This window comes from Furipterus horrens, unplaced genomic scaffold (genome assembly GCF_987537825.1).
Source record: "Furipterus horrens unplaced genomic scaffold, mFurHor1.1.pri manual_scaffold_6, whole genome shotgun sequence".
NCBI lineage: Eukaryota > Metazoa > Chordata > Mammalia > Chiroptera > Furipteridae > Furipterus > Furipterus horrens.
Window position 1 is genome coordinate 188,130,325 of NW_028327176.1, and position 20,096 is coordinate 188,150,420.

Consider the following 20,096-nt stretch of genomic DNA (forward strand, 5'->3'; position numbering starts at 1 on the left):
ATCATCAGCAGATTTCTCTCCAGAAGGTCAATACATCCCAAGGGCTAAAGGAAAACACCCAACAGCCAAGAATCCCATGTCCAGCAAAACCGTTCCTCAAAAGTGACGGAGAAATGAAGAGATTCTCAGATGAACAAGAGCGGGTGGCCTGTGTTATCACGAGACCTTCCTGCAAGAAACGCTTAAGGCAGGCCTGCAGGGTGACTGCAAGGGTGCTGGTGGGAAATGGCGATCTCAGTAAAGGTAAACACACAGGCCGTTAGAGAAGCTAGCATGATTTCGGCAGTCGTACCTGTATGTGACCCCACTGTTTGTCACTCACGTGATTAAAAGGTCTGACACAGTAAAAGGGTATTGGTTTCTTATTATTGTAACTTTGCTTTGTAACATCACATTTGGTTTTTGACATCATTTAAGAGAACAGTGCATTTAAAAGAATTAGTTTGTGTTTTTGGTCACACAGTGTATAAAGATGTAATTGTGTGACATTGACAATGGAAAGAGATGAGGATGGAGCTGAAAAGGAGTAGAGTTTATGTATATTATTGAAGTTAAAAGGCTATAAATTCAAATTAGCGTGTATAACTTTAGGATAGTAAATGCAATCCCCCTGGTAACCACAAAGAAAACAGTTATAAGGCACATGTGACAGGAAATAAGAAAGGGATTGAAATATTTCACTGTAAAATAATCACCTAAAGACAAAAGAGTATGATAACGTTGGCATGAGGAACACAAGCCCTGTAAGGCATACAGATATGAGTAACAAATGACAGAAGTAGGTACAGTCGTCCCTCTCTATACCGTGTTTCACTGACCACGGCCTCACTGTGCACGGGGTTTTTAAAAATATTATATTTAATTATTTGTCACGGATTTTTCGCTGTATCGTGGGATTTTGCAGTACTGTATATGTATGTTGTTAAAGTTACGTAGGTTTAAGAGTGTAGAATATGTTTGAGAACATCAGTAGTGTTTATAAAAGTGTGGAAAAGGTTAATAAGGGAGTGGGAAAGGTTAATAAGGGACTGGGAATGGTTTATAAGTGTGTGGGAAGGGTTTATAAAGCCTTAACATACATGTAAATACTAAAATAAATGTAAGGTTCCTACTTCGTGGATTCTCACCTATCACAGGGGGGTCTAGAACAGAATACCGGCGGTAAGTGAGGGATCACTGTACCTCCTTATTAGTAATTACTTTACATGTAAATGAAGTAGACTCTCCAATCAAAAGACAGAAATTGGCAGAATGAATAAAAACATAGGATTCAACTACGTCATCTGCAAGAGACTCACTGTAGATCCAATGACGCAGAGAGAAGATATTCCATGCAGATTGTAACCAAAAGAGAGCAGGGGGCGCTATACTAGTACTAGGATCAGACAAAATTAGATCAACAAGGTTACAAAAGATAGAGAACATGATACATTAATAGAAGGTTTAACGCAGCAAGAAGATATAAAATTATAAGTGTCTATGCACCTAATAACAGCCCATCAAGACATATGAAGCAAAAAACTGACAATAATGCTTGGAGATGTCACTTCTCCACTCTCGGTAATAGAAAGAACAACCTGTCAGGAGGTGTGAAAACAAGCAACTTAACACAATAAACTAATTAGATGCATGGTTGTATGTTTTCTTTTAGTGCTTGAAGCTGCGTAGGTATATTTTACACATGCTGTTTTACATGTGTGTGGTCTGATAATGATCAGTTAGCTAAGAGTAATGAACAGTGAGGAATTGGTGGCAGTGAGCCTGGAGTAGTTTCCCAAGGACTTTGATTGACAGGGAAGAAGGGGCCTGAGCTTGGAGCCCAGGGAGGGACCCAGATCAAGGGAGGGTGACTGTTCTTTTTCACTTTGGGAAAGTCGAGCCTGTTCCTGGCCTGTGGGGACAGGGCCTGGACAAGCAGGGTCACTGCCATCAATAAAGCCGCTGGAGGAGTCGGGAAGGGCGGTCATGGGACCTGAGTGGAGGGATCAACCTAGAACAGGATTTCAGGGGAGGGCAGGTGCTGGTGGAGAGATGGCCTCTGTCACACTGCCTCTGCCAACTGACCTGCGGCCCCTAGAGTCAGCGGAGAGGGCTGGGGGACTCCAGGCCTCTGCAGTCAGGACAGGCTGGGAGGTCTCCCAAGGGAAGAACGAAGTGTAAGGCATAAACTTCCCATCGCCACTTTTTTTTGGGGGGGGGGGGTTGGAAATGACAGGTTGAGAAAGGACAAACTGGCACATGGCCTCTACATCCAGGAAGATCCAAGAATCTGCCACCATGGAGCCCTGAGAGCCTCTGGGTCCATGGTTGTCCCCAGATGGCAGGTGATGGGCCATGTAGATTCCAGGGGCGGGGCTTGAGGAGAGCAGGCGGCTTCACCTCCCCCAGGAACATTCTAGGAGGATGGAGGCCAAAGATGGTGTAAACGGAAGCTGGGTACCCAGCATGTCGATGGGGCTGCCCCCTGTCTGCCCTCTGAGCTTTCACCTCACCCTCTCTGCCTTTGGCCACTAGGTACGTAAAGACCTATCTGCTGCCCGACAGATCCTCCCAGGGCAAACGCAAGACTGGAGTCCAAAGGAACACGGTGGACCCGACCTTTCAGGAGACCTTGAAGGTACTTGCTAGACACACATTTATGTGCTGAGTCTTTCCACCCGGGCTGGGCACACGGGGCCAGAGTCCAGTGGCAGCTTCTCACAAACTCTGAGTCAGTTCCACAGAAGTGCAGACATTTACACATTTCTGCGGGGCTCTGTCAATAAGTGGCGACGTGGTAAAGAATAAACCTCAGCCTCTGTGCAGGAAAAGTGCAGAGTCTGCTGGACTTCCGATTAATGATTTCCAGGTAGATGGTAAAAAAAAAAAAAAAAAAGAAAAGAAAAAGAAAGAAAGAAAGACCTGGGCTGCCTCTCAATATTTAAATTCAGTTTGTACCGTTGAATTTTTAAATTTTTATAACTCTCAGAGAACTGTTCCTGCAGAATACCCTGTAGATTAAACTACCGAGTTACTGTCTTTATAAAAGCGCTTCTTTATTGTAATATTTGGCAAACCCAGGTTTCTTCTTATTTTAAGAAAAAATAGTCGTTTTATGGAAAAACTGTTGTAGAGGGCTTGTTTGGGTTTTCACTTTCCTTGGTGCTAACAAATATGATTTGTGGTTTAGGGCAGAGACGGGGGAGAGACTACCTACCCGGGATGTAGGGGGAGGGGTGGGGATGATGTGCAGATTAAGTGTGGGAGGCCCGACCTGGAAGAACAGCCCACCCCCAGGGAGACGTATCCAATCTGGGCTGAGAAGCCCAGGGGCCCCATGTGTCCGGACTGGAAAGGAGAGGGCTTCGTGTGGCTTCCTCGGTGAGAACGGGCGTTTCTCTGGGCAGCTGGTACCAGAGTTCCCCTCGTTAACCCATAGTGGCTATTACCTTCTGCGCCCCTATGGGGCCAAGTACTTTGTATACCCACACCCTGAGCTGGGAATCAGGATCCTCATTTTCCAGTGAGTCCTTCTCAAAATATGTGAGCACGGGAATCCCCAAAGGATTAAACAAAGCGGATGGCGATTCAGCAGGTGTGGGCGGGGCCTGAGAGGCGGCAGGCCTGGGACCTAGTACCAGGTAGTCTTGCTCACAGACCCGCGAAAAGAATTTTGAAAAGCTATGTGCCCCCTCACACATTTTAAGCTGATATCTAAAATTGCCCATAAGTATAATTAAGGTATTTTGTGCTAAATAGAGGTAGATATATTTTACATTTTATGAAATGAGATAGAATTGAGGATGGACTCCATTTTAGATGAATATTTAATTCTATAATTTGATTTTTAAGGTTTTAACTTGTTTAAAAGGGACGTGGACCTCAGAGAAATCTCCCCAAAAATTTTACTCATTGCTTTTATCCAGTATATTGTGAATATTTTGGTCGTCTTGGGAAACTTCCCAGAGACATTTAAAAGAATCAAGGCCCCTAATCTGTTCTAAATTCAGAACATCTGGACATAGTCCTTACAGACGTGCATTATAAGACAGAAAAGACGGGAAGGTGGAGGAACAGAGCCATCGTTAGAGAGTTCTGCAAAAGTCAGTATTTCGAATTACCGTTATTTAACACGCTGGGGGTTCCTACAACCTGGGGCAAGGCAGGGAGCCAGAGTAAGATTCCGGGCGTAGGCGCCGTCCTTTGCCAGTTTTGAGAAAAGGGCACATGGTGGCTGAAAGTGATCACGGAGGTTTCTAAGCAGAGTGCTTGCCCCTTGGGACACCTTCAGCTGGGGGCGGGGGGCCTGGGAGCCCAGGCCGACAGCTCTGTTCCGCCTCTGCAGTACCAGGTGCCACCCGCCCAGCTGGTGACGCGGAGACTGCAGGTGTCCGTGTGGCACCAGGGCACGCTCGCCCGGAGGGCGTTTCTTGGAGAAGTGGTCATCCCTCTGGCCACGTGGGACTTCGAAGACAGCACGACACAAGCCTTCTTCTGGCACCCGCTGCGGGCCAAGGTGATGTCCGGGTTGGGACCAGGCGACCCCACTTTCACCACAATGACTTGGCAAAGGGACCCAAGACGAGCAAACCTGCCTGGGAATCCTGGGGCCCAGAACAATGGTGTGCACTCGCCAGGCTTTTCCACGGGGACTTTCTAGGGAGAAAAGGCTCCATGTCAAGCGCTCCAGGTGGGGTCCAGCCCGGGGACTTCCGCCTGCGCGGGTTTGCTCAGGTGTCCGTACGGCCGGGGCCTCAGCGCGGCCCAAGGGCCGGCTGGATCATGCCGGGTATTGAGACCTCCTGAGGTGGCCTTCCGGGTCTGTGCCCTTCCTCCAAATTCAGGGTCACTCGTTGTCAGCTGAGGTGGCCTCAGCCTCGTCACGGCACTGCAGCCAAAGTCCATGACCTGCGGCCCGTCAGCACCTCAGTCATGTGGGCTGTCCTGTATTGTTCTGAACGCCCTGCCCAGGCACGCCCAGAACAATAGGTGACAGCGTGGGACTTCCCACCCTGCGCAGGGTGGGGTTGGACAGGCCGGGAGGCGCTGGGTGTGCAGGGAGCGAGCGGGGCAGGGGCCGGTCCGCAAGCCTTGGGTGGCCGCCTTGCACATTTCTGTGCCGAGATCCAGGACTGGGAGAGGGTACATGTGAGATAGTAAAGGGGGAGGGAAGGTGGGCTCGTCACCTCCCAGGAAGTGACAGCAGCAGGGGCCAGCCCTGTCGTTTTACCTCTTTCTTCTCTGAAGCCAGAGAGGCCATCAGTCACGGCGCTTCTGCTCAGAGGCCCAAGCCGAGCCCTCGGCCTGGGGGCCGCCCCCTCCCCCCTCCTGTACTCTTTGCTCTGTGTGGTCTGCGCCCTGGGTCTGCCCAAGCCTTCGCTGAAGTCCCTCCTCTTCCATGAAGGCTTCCCTGATGCTCCTGCCAGATGAGTTCTTCCCGCAGGTTCCTGCACTGGGGAGCACTGCCCGTCTTCTGCCCCCTGAGCCCCGCACTCAGGACAAGGGGTGTTGCCACCAGGGCTGGGCATCCGTTGGCAAGTGGGTTAGAAGCAGAAAGTGCCAGGCTGCAGGCGTTCCCCCTGGTGGGACCCTGGTGCTAGATCGGGGCGTCAGCTCATAGGCCTGCTCCTCAGCCCTGACAGGAGGGGCCGTGGGGCTGGCGCAGGTCTCTGGAAGCAGAGGTGGAGGCAGCCGGTCGCATGGGGCACCAAGGGCCCCCTCCTGCCCCAGGGGCAGCCAGGACAAGGAGAGTGGTGTGGGGAGGTGGGGCCAGTGGCCTCCACACTTTAGGGCCCACGCCCGAGGGCTACTTCCGGCTGCTGGTGGTTCTGAAGGACAGTGAACCTTCCCAGTGCCCCCCCCCCCCCGCCCCCCTCGTTCCCTGCGTGCAGGAGGGCCAGCGGGCTGCAGTCTGTGCTGTCCGGGCCCTTCCTTCACTCGCTTTCTGACACAATCACTGGGGACCAGACCAGCAGCCTGAGTGGGCCGGGAGGTGTCCTCGGCGGGGAGCTGGGGGCAAGGAGGGGGCTGAATCCCCCCCCAGTCTGGAGGGCCGCCCTGTGCCCTGGGTGCCGAGCCTGGAACCCCGCTGCTCTCCGGGGCCTTCGGTGGCCCCGGCACGGGGGGGTGGGGGGGTGGGGAGGGGGGTGGCTCGAATCTTTACTGATCCGAGTGGACTCCATGGGGGTCTTGTTTTATGGACATTTTTCAAACTCAGGTTGTGTCCGTGTTTCTTAGGGCCCCTACGGGACTGTGCCGGGCCTTTGAGTCCCTCTGCTTGTCAGGCCATCTGCCTCTGGGGACATGGGTGGCTGGGTGGCTGAGCTGTCTCCCCACACTGAGGGTGGCAAGGGTTGGAGGGCGGTCCTCCAAACGGAAGGAAGGACAGTTCTCTCCTGGGCGCGCCCCTGCCGGCCCAGGGCTCTTGAAGGCAATGAGGCTTTGCAGGGGTGAGGCGGGTGGGGGAGGGGCGTTTATGGACAAGGCTGAGGCAACCAGAGGGTCCCAGCAGGTCCCAGGGGGCCGGGGACTCTGGCCTCTGAGCTCTGCCTCTTTCCCACAGGCAGGGAAATCCGAAGACAGCGGTTCTCCGAGCCATGGAGAACTTACAGTCCGGGCCAAGCTCACGCTCCCTGCCGCGTCCAGTGGGCTCCAGGAGGCTCGAGAAGGTCGGTGGCCTCCAGCCCCAAGAATGTTCATCTATCCCTGGGCCACTGTCCCCAAAGCCCGGAGCTGCAGGCAGGCTGAGGCGCGGGCCACTGTTCCCTAGCATCTGCTACCCACTGGTCCTACCAAGAGCCGTGGGCCCCGCCTGGGACCGGGCTCTGTGGAACCCGCGGCTCAAAGGGAATCGAGTGACCCCCCCCTCAGGCCAGGCCTGTGCTGCCTGCTCTACGGGGCTCCCAGGATTCCAGCCGGACACTTCTGCCCAAGGGGCTGGCTCGGGTGGCCGCCCTGGTGACCGCTGCGGCCCTTCTTGGCTCTTTGGGAGACACAGGAGCCTCAAGGCTCTGTGCAGACAGGGCCAGGCTCCCGGTCACATGAGCAGCTGCCGCCCCGCAGGAGGACCGGCCAGTGACACACATTCTTGTTGACCAATGTCAATGACGTGGGCACGCAGGAAGAGGTGGGGAGGGAAGGCAGGGAGGACGTGTGACTCCATGTTTTAGTGATTTCCCGTTGGCCTGGAAGAACTTGCTGGACCAGCAGAGCAGCCGCAAGCACGCCAGGGCCATCTCCAACCCCCCAAACAGAAGTCTTGGGACCCCCACCTTTCCCCAGGCCACTGGCTCCCCCTAGACGAGAACTGCCGCATCCTTCCCTGTCCTGGAGTGAGTCCCGACCCCTGGCAGCGTGTTGCCGCAGCACCTTAGCATCCCCTCCAGCCCTGACCTCGTTGACTGTTCAGTGGGTCAGGTGTGGAGCCAGGCCAGCGGAGCCTCTGTGGCGACCCTGCCCCACTTCTGGGGTCTGAGGGCCATCACCTATCTGGGGATGGTGGCGCTGCGTGCAGGAGGGTTGGCTCAAATGCCGGTTTTGCTTCCAGGGACAGAAGACGAGCCGCCCTATAAAGGTGAACTCTGTCTGGTGGTGCTGGGAGCCACGAATTTACCCGTGCGGTCGGATGGTACCCTAAACTCCTTTGTTAAGGGGTAGGTGATAGCTTTAATCAAACATTATTTACTGGTAATCCATGATGCATACGGCATGGTCCTAGGAACTGCAGAAAACACCCCAAAGTGTACAGCCATTTTAAACTTGTATTTTAGTTTTCCTACAAAAACACAACGGGCCACATTCAAGACGCTCATCTCCAAGAATCCGTGGAGGCTGGGTTTAGAATCCCATGTTTTCACCTGAAGCCCAGGTCTCGTTAGAACAGCGAGTCAGCACCTACTGAGTGCGCTGGAACACGGAAAACGTCGCTTATATGAGGCAGGATCCAAAAACCCGGAATTGATGGATTAAAAATGGTGCATTTATTCTTACATGTTGAAACGTTGGCCATCGTCCAAGTCCCCTCCGCGGGATGCAATACACCCACGAGACGTTTTCCCCACTGATCAACGCAGGTTTTGAACTTGTCCATTCTGATGCCTTTGAGTGCTTCTGCTGCTTTTGCAACTCTTCCACATTGGCACCTTTCCCTTTGAGGACTTTTTTCATTGGGGAAACAAAAAAGTGGTTCAGGGCGAGATCGGGTGACTAGGAGGGGTGGGACATGGGGGTCATGCCGTTTTTTGGTCAAAAACTGCTGAACACTCAGCGCAGTGTGTGGGCAGGTGCGCTCGTAAATCACCCATCGTGAAACGGGAAAACGCATTCAAAGTTTAAAAAAAAAAAAATGTCGCTGAAGCTGAACGCAGCCTCGCACACCACCAGCTGGTACCCTGACAGACGGGCTCCTAGAACGCTCACCTAACGGGGGAAGCCTGTCCTTCAGGGAACCTGTCCTCCAGAAGCTAATTCCGGTTTTCCTGGGTTTCCCCTCAGCTTTACGTCTCTCTCCAAATACGCTGGGTGACTCAGCAGGCTTCACTCTGATTTTTAGTGACTACAGGTGTGTTGTTTTCACAAGTAAAGTGAAAACACATCGTGTAGAATTGCCAAATCCCCGTCAGGGAAAAAGCAATGGCCTCCTGGTCAAAGTAGAGCTGAGTCTGTCCTTACCTGATATCCATCCATATGGCCTTGGGCAGGTCAGTTGGCCCTTCCGAATTTATTCTTCCGAGGTTAAAATGAGATAATTACGCGTGTGCGATGTCCTGGTCTCTGGTGGCAGGTCTAATAAGCGCCTGTCACCTGGTGGCAGGCGACCAGGGAGGGGGATTAAAGCATGCACCACATAGCCTCGGAACTGCAGATCCCCCTCGGGCCTGGTCGAAGAATTCAGCTCGAAACCGCGCATGTCCTAGTGAGCGATCACTTAGCCAAGCCTGTGATTCCTGTTCTCTTTTCACTGTGTTATTTTGTGGCCGCCCTTCCCTTCCCACCAATAGTCTCACTGGCAAGCAGGTCCGAAGAGGGCGGGGACCCATGTGGAGGCCAGGTCCCCAGAGTTTGTGCCCGTTCCTTCTGCAGCTGCCTCACTCTGCCAGACCAGCAAAGACTGCGGCTGAGGTCCCCCGTGCTGAAGCAGCAGGCACGCCCCCAGTGGAAGCACTCCTTTGTCTTCCGCGGGGTAAGCCCTGCTCAGCTCCGACAATCCAGCCTGGACCTGACCGTCTGGGACCAGGGCCCCTTTGGGGTGAAGGACCGCTTGCTCGGAGAGGCCAGGCTCGGTTCCAGTGAGTCTGAAATCTTTAGTGGGCTTGAGTGCGTGGTTGACCCTCAGAGACCGTCTTACACAGATGCCATTAAAAGAAAAATCGTGTTTCCACGGTGGCAGGTGATTTAACTGGCTTTGAAGCCGCTTAGCCTGCCCTAAATGGGGAGTACTGTCTAGTTCTCACTATGCAACGGAGCGATAATACAGCCAAGTATTTCAACAATTTAAATCAGATTTAGGATCTGCTAAAGAAACAATTACAGGCCTCAGAATGGGCTGGGTAGCGTTTGCTTTTGTTCCTGGCATCAATCATAAAAGGATTATTTCCTTAAAGGAAAATTCCTCCCTAACCCATACAGCTGGCAACTCGGACAGTATTTTATTCAGAGTGGGCCAAAAGGGCGATGCTTTCCTGCTGCGCTGCAGGCCTTCCGTGGGGGGCGGTCCTTGTCAGGGACAGAGCACCCCAGCCCGCCTGCTGGTTGCCAGAAGTGTTCCCCAAACATTCAATGACCAAATCACCTGCACACACCTCTAAGGCTAACCGAGGCCCAACGAGGAGAATCGGGACTTGCTATTGAATTACAATTTGTCTTAAGGAAAGTAGTGCCCAAAGCAAACCCCCTTCCCGAGACTCCTCCTCGTGAGCACACCTGGTCCCCAGTCTGGGATGCTCGCACATGTTCAGACACCATCGTGTCAAGAGCCAACCCCCGCCCCCACCCTGCCCACCCCTCACTCTCCACTGACGGGAGAGAACAGCTTCAGGCTCGTGAGGCCTCAGTGCCTGGGCCGTCCTGTTCTGAACCCGTTTTCTTGGGGATGTGGGGGTCTCTTTCCTACTTGCCATGGTGGAGGCTTTAATATGGTCCTAAGTCAAGGTGAAACCTTACATTATCCCGTTCCTGCTGGGCCTCCTTGTTAAGCGGCTGGGGTGGGGGGTGGGGGGTGAGGGAGGAGAGGTGGTCTCCGGGCCTGGCACTCCTAACTTGTCGCTTCACACACATCACAGAGGAAGACCCGCCCACCGGCGCTGGCCCCGGCTTGCACTCTGACCTCCAGTGGCAGAAGGTTCTTTCCAGCCCCAACTCCTGGACAGACATGACGCTCACCCTGCACTGAAGCTGCGTCCGCACGCCCACAGCTCCGCTGAAGAACCGCGGCTGCACAGCCGGGAAGGCCCCCTGGAGGGCGGTCCCTCTGCACTACAGCTCTGCTGTGCAGCTAGAACCTTCTTCCATGTCCCTCTGTGTGCACTTAAGTTAGAGCCACGGTTGCTGTTGCCTGAGGGATGCAGAGTGGCCCGATTTCAAATAAATGTTGGTTACCTCCGTCTCCCAGTGCTTATCAATGAGTGAAAACAAGGCCTTGTTATGTACATGTCAAAGAAAAAACAGGAGCCTGCTGGGTATCTGATCCCTCCCATTCCACTGCAGGCAGGTCAGCCACCCCGTGGAGAGCTGGGGGGCAGGAGGGAGCCGGACAGACTCCCACTGAGGGTGGGTCAGCTCTACGGTCCACCCGAGGGATACCCAGCCCCACAAGGCAGAGCTGGCAGGACGGCACAGACCCACGTGGCGCCTGCTGTCCGAGCCTGCGGTGGGGGTTCACCTGCACACGACATCTTAACGGAAAGCGACAGGCAGAGCACAGAAGGCGGGGCACGAACGCCCAGAAGCGGCTGCGTGTGAGAGCTGCCGCTTCCGTGGCTTCCCAAGGGACAGAGGTTCTTGTGGGAACACAGGCGGCCACCGGGCTGGGCGCGTGCCTGGATGGCTGGAGTCTGGAGCAACAGGGTGTGTATGCTTTTCAGATAAGAAGTTCTCACAGAAAGCGGACGTGTGCACAGTCTTTACATGCACAAAGAACACGCGAAGTTTAAAAAGGTAATTTTTACAGGTGTGAGGACAGCCCTCACACATCAGATCAAATGCCATGGTGCCAGGGTTCTGAATATGTACTTCTTTTATTATTCCGTAAAAGGTAACAAAATATACAGAACAAAACTTTCCCTTTTTTAAACTAACGTCACAAACCCACATTATTGCTTATATATAAATACTATACTCTAAAGCTGATCCTTAATTAGGTGTGTAAGTCCCACCATGCAGCCTTCTGACTGTCCAAAAAGAAACCAAAACACGAGCAAAGTGTATCCAAGAGTGGCGTGCCCTCCTGTGTCATTCGTCCCGAACGAGCACGGGACTCTGTCGGCCGCGGGAGGGGACCCCCCGTGTGCACATGTAGCCTCAGTTTTCCCCTCTCAGAAGGTATAAATATACAAAGAAGCATCCTTCATCGAATCAAGTACAGATCGGTCAATCAGAGCGAATTTCAGATACAGAAAGAAGTATGGCACAGCGAGAAGCCACGAGGTGGTTTTCTTTAATTCTACAGAATCTCGTCTCACACATGCCAGCAGGGAGTTTGTTCCTTAGACTTCGCAGGCATCTCCTTAATTCAGTCAGCCCTGCTCCCAGCACAAGACAGCAAGTGATTCAATAATAATAATAATAATAACAGTAATAAAAATCAGGCCCGTTTGGCACTATGATACAAATGGGAAAAGGAAACCAGGGAAGCGTCCCCTGGTCCCAGCCCCAGAATATTCCCACCGGAACAGCTACTCTCTCTTTAAAGGAAGCGGAGGACGAGGAGGGGTCTAGAGCGAGGAGACTACGAACGCAGGCGGCAGGGTCTGCGCGGGGCAGCCCCGGCGGCCTCACATGGCCTCGAACTCGTCGATGCGCTGCTTGGTGTTGCCCTGCCGGATCTGCCGCAGCGTCTTGTACTTGTCCCGGCCCTGCCGCATGTTCTCGTTGTGGATGAGGTCGTTGTGGGTCCTCTTGCTCTCGTCTCTGGCCTGGGACAGCTCACTGGACAGGGTCTGCAGCAGCAACAAGCGTGGGTCAGGCCGCCCCCGCCCTTGGGGGAGGCTCCTGCCACTGCCCTGCGGGAAGGCCGCCCGCTGCAGCCGCGGCCGAGGAAGCCCCGCCCCCAGCCCCGCCCCCGCCCGCCCGGCCCCGCCCCCTCACCATCAGCTGCCGCTGCACGCGCTCATTCTTCTCGGCCTCGGTCACCCGCTTCTCCTCGTTGCGGTCGCCCAGGATGCCCTCGCTGGACAGCTCCGCGCTGTAGCCCGTGTACCCCGTGCCCTCCTCGTGCAGGTTCTCCCGGACGTGGTAGCCCACAGGCTCGTCCACGGGCGGCGGCGGCGGTGGGGGCGCTGTCATCACCAGGTGCAGCTCCTCCTTGGTCTTCACCAGGTCGTCCTGGGCCTCCTTGGCCTTCGAGAGCAAGTCAACAGGCCAGGTGAGACGTCCTCAGGCAGCACACCGGGTCTGGACCCCTTTCTTCACGAAGGGGGCCCGTCCTCCGTGCTAGTAAGGATCCGCCCCCGGCCCCGGCCCTCCCTTTCCGCTGGCGGCCTGCAGCTCCTCGCCAGGGTCCCCGGCAGGGCCAGGTCCCCCAAGCCGCTACCAATCACGCCCGCGGCGCCGAGAAACTGGCGCCAGGGGCTTGACAGTTTCCTAAGCATCACCATTTCTTTTTTCTGACTGTAACCCTAGTTATACTCATTGTACATCTTTTAGAAAAAAAGAAAATTATTAAAGGAAAAAATCCTCCAGCTACTGGGAAGAGCCCCCTCCACGTGCTGGTGCGTGGCTTTGCTTCTCCTGTGCGGGGGCCGTCCGTCAAGCTCCCCGCCGCCCTCCAGCACCGTGCTCAGGGAGTTTCTTTCTCGTGTCCCCTGATCCAGGAATTTCTCAGGGGACATACACGGAATCCCACCCACTACATGGCTGCCCCGGCCCCACAGCTTAGTTTACACCCGTTTTGTAACCAATGCTCCTCACTTCGCACTTTATAATGAGCATTTCCTCCCCAAACCCAAGGACCGAAGTCTTCTGCATAAAACTTGGGTTGGGGAGCAGGGGTGGGGTGAGACTAGTGAGGGGAGGCAGCAGGCGTCCCAGGAAGGCGCTGCCGCAGACGGGGAAGCTGGAGGACAGGCCCGAGGGGTGAGGAGCGGGGAGGAGCCCCACACGCACCCCAGGGCCTGCGCTTTCCTGGTGGCCACGAGGCTCACAGGCGGGGAGAGGCCCTCCAGACTAAGGAGTGAACACGTTCCCACTGCGAAGGCTACAGTTTCTTAAACCTCCCTGCAGGTCCTTAGAGCGACCTTACAAGTGGGGTCCTGGTCCCCATCTTCAGCAAGGAAATGAGGTACAGACTGGTGAGGCCACTTGCCCTGGTCACACAGCAAGTGGGGGGCAGAGCCTAACCCCTCTCCCCAGTCTGGATCACTCCCTGGTGCCAGGCTGTGCGCCCCAGCAGTCAGGACGGGACTAGAGAGGACTGGTTTCAGTGCTGCGGCGCGTTGCTGGGGACACCCACCTACTCCGATTTAAAGCTGGTCCCTGGGGGCGGGGGGCGGGGCGGGGCGGCCTGAGCACTAAGGGGTGGCCAGAGCAACGCGGGTGGAAGCAAACAGTGGCCCTTTGTGCCCCCGCTCATCCAGCAACGCGCTCGCCGCTCCACGGGGGCAAGCCCGTTCCCGTGGGGGTTTCTGTCTAAGGACAACAGGGATCGGCAAAGTGTTGCGAAACACCCCTGAGGCTTTCGATGCGACCTGCCAGCCTGGCGCAGGCCCGTCCCCGTCCCCGTCCCCGTCCCCACGGGGCCTGCAGGTGGCGCCCTGGGACCGCAGGCTCCGCCCAGCGTGGGGCGCTCACCCGGTGCTGCCACTCCTCCACCTCGTCCTCCTTGCGCCTGCGCGCCTCCTCCAGGAGGGCGATCTTGGCGGTGTACTCGGCGAGCTCGGCAGCCTGGGAAGGAGCGACGCGAAAATGATTCCTGGGCCACTTTCCACAGAGTCCACTGGTGAGCGAATGGCCTCTCCCGGGGCCCGCGTGCCCAGAGCGCAGCCCCCCACCGCCCCCGACCGCCAGCCAGGGCTGCCCAGGCCCAGCCGCCACCACGGCCCCGCCCCACCAGCCACTTGACACAGGCAAGCGGATCACTTTACAGCCCAGACAGAAATCATGGTCCGGCAGGTGTCACTTTTTCGGTCCCCAGAGGCAGCCTCTCCATAATTCAGCACCGTGAAACCCGGGGGGACCCCTTACCAGCTGCTCCTGGCTCTTTATCTGATCCGCCGCCTGCCGCTCCAGCTCCTCCTTGGCACGCAGCGCGGCCAGGCGGTCAGCCTCCAGGCGCTCGGCCTCCTCCTGCGCGCGCTTCCGCTCATCCTCCAGCTGCAGGGCCCTCTGAATCTGGTCCTGGAGCTCTGCGGGGGGCAGCGCCAGAGCTGCTCACGCCTGCCACCGACCTGCAGTCCCGCCCCAACTCCCGGCGGGCGGGGTGGTGCCCGATGGGGGCAGGGTGCTGGACCGAGTCTCAGGGTAACGGGACCTCTTGCACCCCTTCCCCCTGTGTTTACAGGGTGCAGTGATCACCTTGCCCAGCCCCCTCCCGCCACCAGGCACTCACTCACTAGCCTTGGGACCTCGGGCAACCTATTCTACCTGCTCAACTCAACGTCCTCGTCAGGCAAACGGGACAACTCAGTACTCGCCCCCTGGGGCTCGGGGAAACGGAAGGAGATGACGCCCACAGAGCGCTCAGCGCAGACGGCACCGAAGCACAGAACTGTTCTCCAGTCTCAATAACCGTTTCACCCTGTCCCTCTAACAAGCCTGTGCTGGGTGCTGCCCTGGGCAAATGTTCTTCCTGGTTGTGTGTGCGCTGTCCGTCCGTCCGGACACGCAGGCGGGCCCACCTTTCTCGGCCTTCTTGGTTTTCTGCTCGTAGTCCTGGAGCCTGAGCATCAGCTCCTCCTTCTCCCGCATCATCTGCTCCTTCTCTCTCTCCACGGTTTCTCTCCGCTTCTTCTCGTTTTCCAGCTGCTGCCTGTTACAGGGAAGGCCCGGGGAGGCTCAGACCGCGCAGGCTTGTGTGCTGTGGACACACTGTGACACTTGGCCATCACAACGCCATGCCGCACCCGGCTGCTGTCAGCCTGAAGCCAGCCGCGCCCCCCCACCCCCCGGCAGCCGCGCCCCCCAGCCAGCGGAAGGAGCAGTTGCTTCGTGGTCGGCCCCCAGGTGCGCAGCCCCCTCCTGCTCCCCACGTGCTCCCAGGGCCGACATCCCACCGGCTCTCCTGACGGGGCCACCAGACCCGCCGCCCGCTCACCGCTCCAGCTGCTTCTGGTGCTTCTCCTCGCGGGCCTGGGCCTTCATCTGCTGCACCTCGATGGTGTCGGGCTTGCGGCGGCGCATGTACAGCTCGTGGTTCCCCATGCAGAGCTGCAGGATCCGCTTGTTGATGCGCAGGCGCGGGGCGTAGAACACGAAGTCCTGCGGCACAGAACAGGCGCTGACCGGGGGGGGGGCTCCTGCCTCCACACCCGGCCGCACTAAGTGCTGGATGCTGTTTCTGAACAGACCCGCGCAGCGGACAGCAGGGCCAGAAAGAGGCCTCTCCATAAAGCCACTGGCCCCGAGGGTTGACATGCCAGTAATGCCAGTTCTGGGGGCCGTGGGACAAGCGCAGGGAGGTGTGCGGTCCGCACATGCGTGGGCTCGCACGCTGGAAGCAAAGCTTCTCCACAGTGAGGGCTGCCCGGCCTCAGGACGCCCGGTGTCCCCAAGTCCCACAACCACAGTCCTGATTCCTGCCTGGACATCCGCACTTTCTCCTCCTGAGCTTCCTGTCTCCTCCGGCTCCACCTGTCACCCCCCACCGCTACCAGCACATCGATCAGATCAGGCCACTATGGGACCTTCAACACCACCCGGTTAGCTCTGGGACCAGGCTCAAACGCCGTGACCTGGCACACGGCAGGCCCCAACCTATCTTGTTCACCTACACGGTACCCTTCCTACCTGTAAGCATTTCCCCAAACAGTCCCTCCTACTTGGAATGTCATGTCCAATGCCACACCCCCGAGGACACAGCACTTCTACGGGACGACGTTAAGGCATCATCTCACGTGCATTTGTGACCTCCCCTCCTCCAGGGTAAACCAGCGCTTCTCTTGTGCCCCCTGCCCTTGACTTTGATGTCAGCCACGGTGTTGCTGGCACTTGAGTTCGCTAACTCATTCTGATCTCTGTCCCACTAGGCAGTCAGCTCCCTGGAGGGTAGGACCATGTTCATTCACCCCTGTCTTTCCAACCAAACCAGCGCTCTGTGTTTACTGGCGCTCAATAAACGCCTGCTAGGTGATTGACAGTTAATGCAGCGCTGCCACATCGAAGCCTCGCAACCCTGAGTGAGGGACTTTGTCACTGAACCTCAGCATCTCCGGCTACACAACAGGGAGACAGCTACCTAATGGGGTTGTTGTGATTCCGTCAGATGACGTTTATAGGGCTCAGAAGGCTGTCTGGCACGACACAGGTTGGCTGGCACACAAAACGCTCACTCAGGTTGCTGGCTGCCCTACAAATCCGCTAACGGAGAAGCCTCCTTTAAAGAGAGAAATGCCACTTCCAAGAACTTTGTGACTAGTGACTGCAGAAGTTAAGACACGGATGACACACAGCTTGTTTCGTGGCTCCTTGCTACCGCTGTGACGGACAGGCAAGAGGAAGAGGAACACGGTTTACAAAGTCTCGCTCAGATTACTGTAAAGTGCCTGTCTGCTTCCTCTTCCTCTCTCCCATTCTCTTCTCAGCCACGCGGTCTTCCCATCGGGATGCTGACCACTGGACCAGGGCAAGAGGGGCAGAAACTAAGACCCAGGGCGCCACAGTCCACGGCACCCTGACAGCCACAGGAACGTGCCAGGCCGGCTCATCAGCATGCCCAAGGAGGCCCTGTTTAGCTTCTTGCTCTTTCCACCTGTTCCAGAAATGCCGGTGAGAGACTGTCAAGCCCAAGAGCCCAGGGACATCCTGGGTGGGGCTCTCCCCAGGGCTTCACACCTTGTTATTAAGTCATCGGGTTTCCCAGGGAGGTGTGTGCGAGCTGGAAGAAACAGGTATTTTTATTACCCACCTATCTTATTACACAAGAGAAAACAACTTTGTGTTTCGGGTGCAGAGACAGGCACACCACCCAAGGAGGTCTTGACTGTGTCTCCTAAGTATTGGCAAAGAAACTGATGAGCACCACCTCCTCTTCAGAAAAAAAAGTCTGTTTAAAAAAATCAGGAGACAGGAAGTGCAGGTGACACCCCCTCCTGGTGTCCTGTCTCCCAGAGACGAGCCCTCCCAGGAAGCCCTACTCCGCCCGGAGGAAATCCCTCGCGCCGCCTTGGAAGGAGGACAGTGTCTGACCTCGAGTTTAAAGCTAAAAGCTAACGTTCATTATTAAAAGTGTCTAAATCCAAGTCTCCAGCCAATGTCCGAATGCAAACCCACAACACCAGTGTGACCTGGGATAGGCCTTCTGAACTCTGGCAGGTAACACACATCTTAAAATTGGAAACTCTAGGCACGAGCAAAGTTCAAGGAAACAAATCCAAGCAACCTTTAAAAGGGTTGAGGAGTGAATAAGGGGAACTCAGGACGGTCCCTCACTGGGTCCCATCCAGGGGCTCCCTGGCCCAGGGGTTGGGGATGGGACAAAGGCCATGGTGGAAGCAGCTGAGCACAGAGCTGGTCACAGTCAAATAATTACGTTCTCATTTCTTAAGACATTTCTAAAGCTGTTCAACAGTTAGGTGCCTGTGAGCCTCCTGCCTTGTCCATGAGGTCTCAGCCCCTCCCAGAGCCACCTGGGCAGGCCATGACCCTTTAGGGTGCTGTTGCAAGAGTCAAGACATGGCCCCCAGTGGCAATATGTAAGCTGGCAGGGAGGAGGGGCCCGCCCCAACCAGGAGCCGCCTGGGCCTCAGAAGCAGGCAAGGAGTCCCCTGCCTCGCTTTGAGGTTCTTTTCTATCTTCCAGGGGAAAATCTTCGACTTGGAAATCTGACTTTCTATGGCCCCAGGTGAAAGACTGAGGCCACCGGTGAGCTGCGGAGCTGCAGAGGGCCCAGGGACCGGTCCCTCGCCAGCTCCTCACGTCACAGCCCCCAGGACGAGAGGAGCCTGAGCAAACGCTGCCTCCTCCATGGGGCCCTCGCGACCCAGCCACCCGAAGCGATCACATTGTCACTGGTCTCGTGTCTCCTTTAAACAGCCAATACCCTGCTTTGCTCCGTAATCACAGCTGCACTGTTAAATCCACGGGCCCCAAAGCACGTGCCCTGTGTGACTTGTCCTGCCCACCTCTGGCACCAGAATGGGGGCTCCATGAGGGCGGGGACCGTTCTGACCACACCGGGCACCGTTCTGGCCACACTGGGCACACTGTCCCCGCGGGGCCCGACGCCTCGTACGAAGCCAGCACCTGCCCCTCTCCTGGGCATGCGTCCCTCTAAGTGACGGCCTCACACAGAGCCCCTGTGTAGTGACAGTGCCCTGGCGGCTCAACCACAGGCGCTGTGACTGCCTTTGCTTTGCAAAAGCTCAACTTAGGCCAAATTAAAACAATAAGCATTAATTACTAGAAAGTGTAGTCTAGGATTCCCGCTTCTGTCAGTCGAATTAAAAAAAAAAAAAAAGAAAGAAAGGTTCTGAAAAAGAAAGAGAGAAGCCTCCTGGGGACACCAGGGGACCTTTGTTCTCCTCACTGCCCCAACCTCACGCCTCTAACACTGGTGCACCCCGTGGCTCGTGCTGCTGCAGAATGCGACCTGTCGTCCTGGAGCTCTTTTAAAATTAATTAATGCTACTTTTAAAATTAAATATTGGTGCAGCTGCCCACGGACTAGGAGTTAAGGGTTTGCTAACAGCAGGAAACACTTTCAATAGAAAAGAAAATACTTTCACACACAGCGTAGGGACCTTGGGTTTTCCCTCCCACAGGATGAGCCCGCTGGCAGGGAGGAGTAGTTGTGTGACCAAGCAGGCCCCCCCCTAAAATTCCCCAGAGCCTGTGGTTGGGGGATGGGTGAAGGGGACAGCTTTCAGGATGCCTTTGCATATCTATGGCTGGTAGCTAGTGTCTTAGTTATGCAAATGGATTTGGTTCTTCCAAGGCTCCAAGGAGATGGGAGGGGTTTTGACCAAGGAGTGGTGCAGACAAGCACACAGAGCCTGCGCAAGGTGCTGTGAATGGTCAGAACGGGGTACCACACCCACTGCATCACATGCCCTGGTCAGGGGTTTAAAAATAAGGCAGCAGCCACTTTTAGAGAGAGACCTGTCCGGTTTGCAAAGAAGAGATCCATGCATGATCCAGTGCAACACGGCACACGTTTTCCTGGACTGTTATACGGAGGCTGATGACAGCATACCCCAGATCCTGAAGGACAGAGCTGACAGAGAAGGGATGGGGAACTCCTGGGCATGCTTTTCTAGCCTTTTGGGGAGCAAGGGAAGTGCTGGGTCCCGTGGGAGAGCAGGGCTCTGAGTTGAAGTGCTCCCTGCCCTCCCCAGGCTGCAATACTGTAAATAAAGACCTGTTTTCCTCAACACTAGCTGTTGGGTTTTACACCAGGGCGCCACGGGAAAGAACCCCCTTTCGCTCTGTAACAGTTGGATGGTAACTGTCCCATGTGGGCAGCGCCCCTGCCCAGGGGAGCTCCCGGCTGTCCAGCTGGAGCACACCCGTGTGTGCCTCTCTAAACCCAACACTGAAACAAAGGAACAAAAATTGCACGACACACAAAGTCCTTTCCAATCTGATTCCAGTAAAATTCTGAACAGAATCTAAGGAGGGTAATGGAATTTCTTCAAGTGGCACTTTTTTTAAGAACCAGATTTCTGATTAGAAAACAAACTCATCGTTCCACCACGCTCCAGTGCACGTGTGTGTCTTAAATCTTCTGAACAGAGAAAAGCAGAAATTTT

At 55.6% G+C, this 20,096-nt stretch overlaps 2 protein-coding genes across 2 annotated transcripts in view; one reads left to right on the plus strand and one right to left on the minus strand.

Annotated features, from left to right (window-relative positions):
- The window catches only part of SYTL3 (synaptotagmin like 3), a 61,558-nt gene extending 50,976 nt beyond the window's left edge, over positions 1-10,582 (plus strand). The window contains exons 10-15 of the mRNA XM_090280039.1: positions 2,515-2,617; positions 4,325-4,495; positions 6,542-6,647; positions 7,526-7,631; positions 9,061-9,266; positions 10,260-10,582. Of these exons, the coding sequence (XP_090136165.1) occupies positions 2,515-2,617; positions 4,325-4,495; positions 6,542-6,647; positions 7,526-7,631; positions 9,061-9,266; positions 10,260-10,369 (802 nt within the window). The 3' untranslated portion in view covers positions 10,370-10,582. The remainder of the gene's footprint in view (positions 1-2,514; positions 2,618-4,324; positions 4,496-6,541; positions 6,648-7,525; positions 7,632-9,060; positions 9,267-10,259) is intronic.
- A 1,034-nt stretch (positions 10,583-11,616) lies between these two features.
- Positions 11,617-20,096, minus strand: part of EZR (ezrin) — a 48,341-nt gene continuing 39,861 nt past the window's right edge. The window contains exons 9-14 of the mRNA XM_090280040.1: positions 15,446-15,609; positions 15,030-15,160; positions 14,377-14,537; positions 13,984-14,076; positions 12,283-12,534; positions 11,617-12,134 (exon numbers count right to left, since the gene is read on the minus strand). Of these exons, the coding sequence (XP_090136166.1) occupies positions 11,970-12,134; positions 12,283-12,534; positions 13,984-14,076; positions 14,377-14,537; positions 15,030-15,160; positions 15,446-15,609 (966 nt within the window). The 3' untranslated portion in view covers positions 11,617-11,969. The remainder of the gene's footprint in view (positions 12,135-12,282; positions 12,535-13,983; positions 14,077-14,376; positions 14,538-15,029; positions 15,161-15,445; positions 15,610-20,096) is intronic.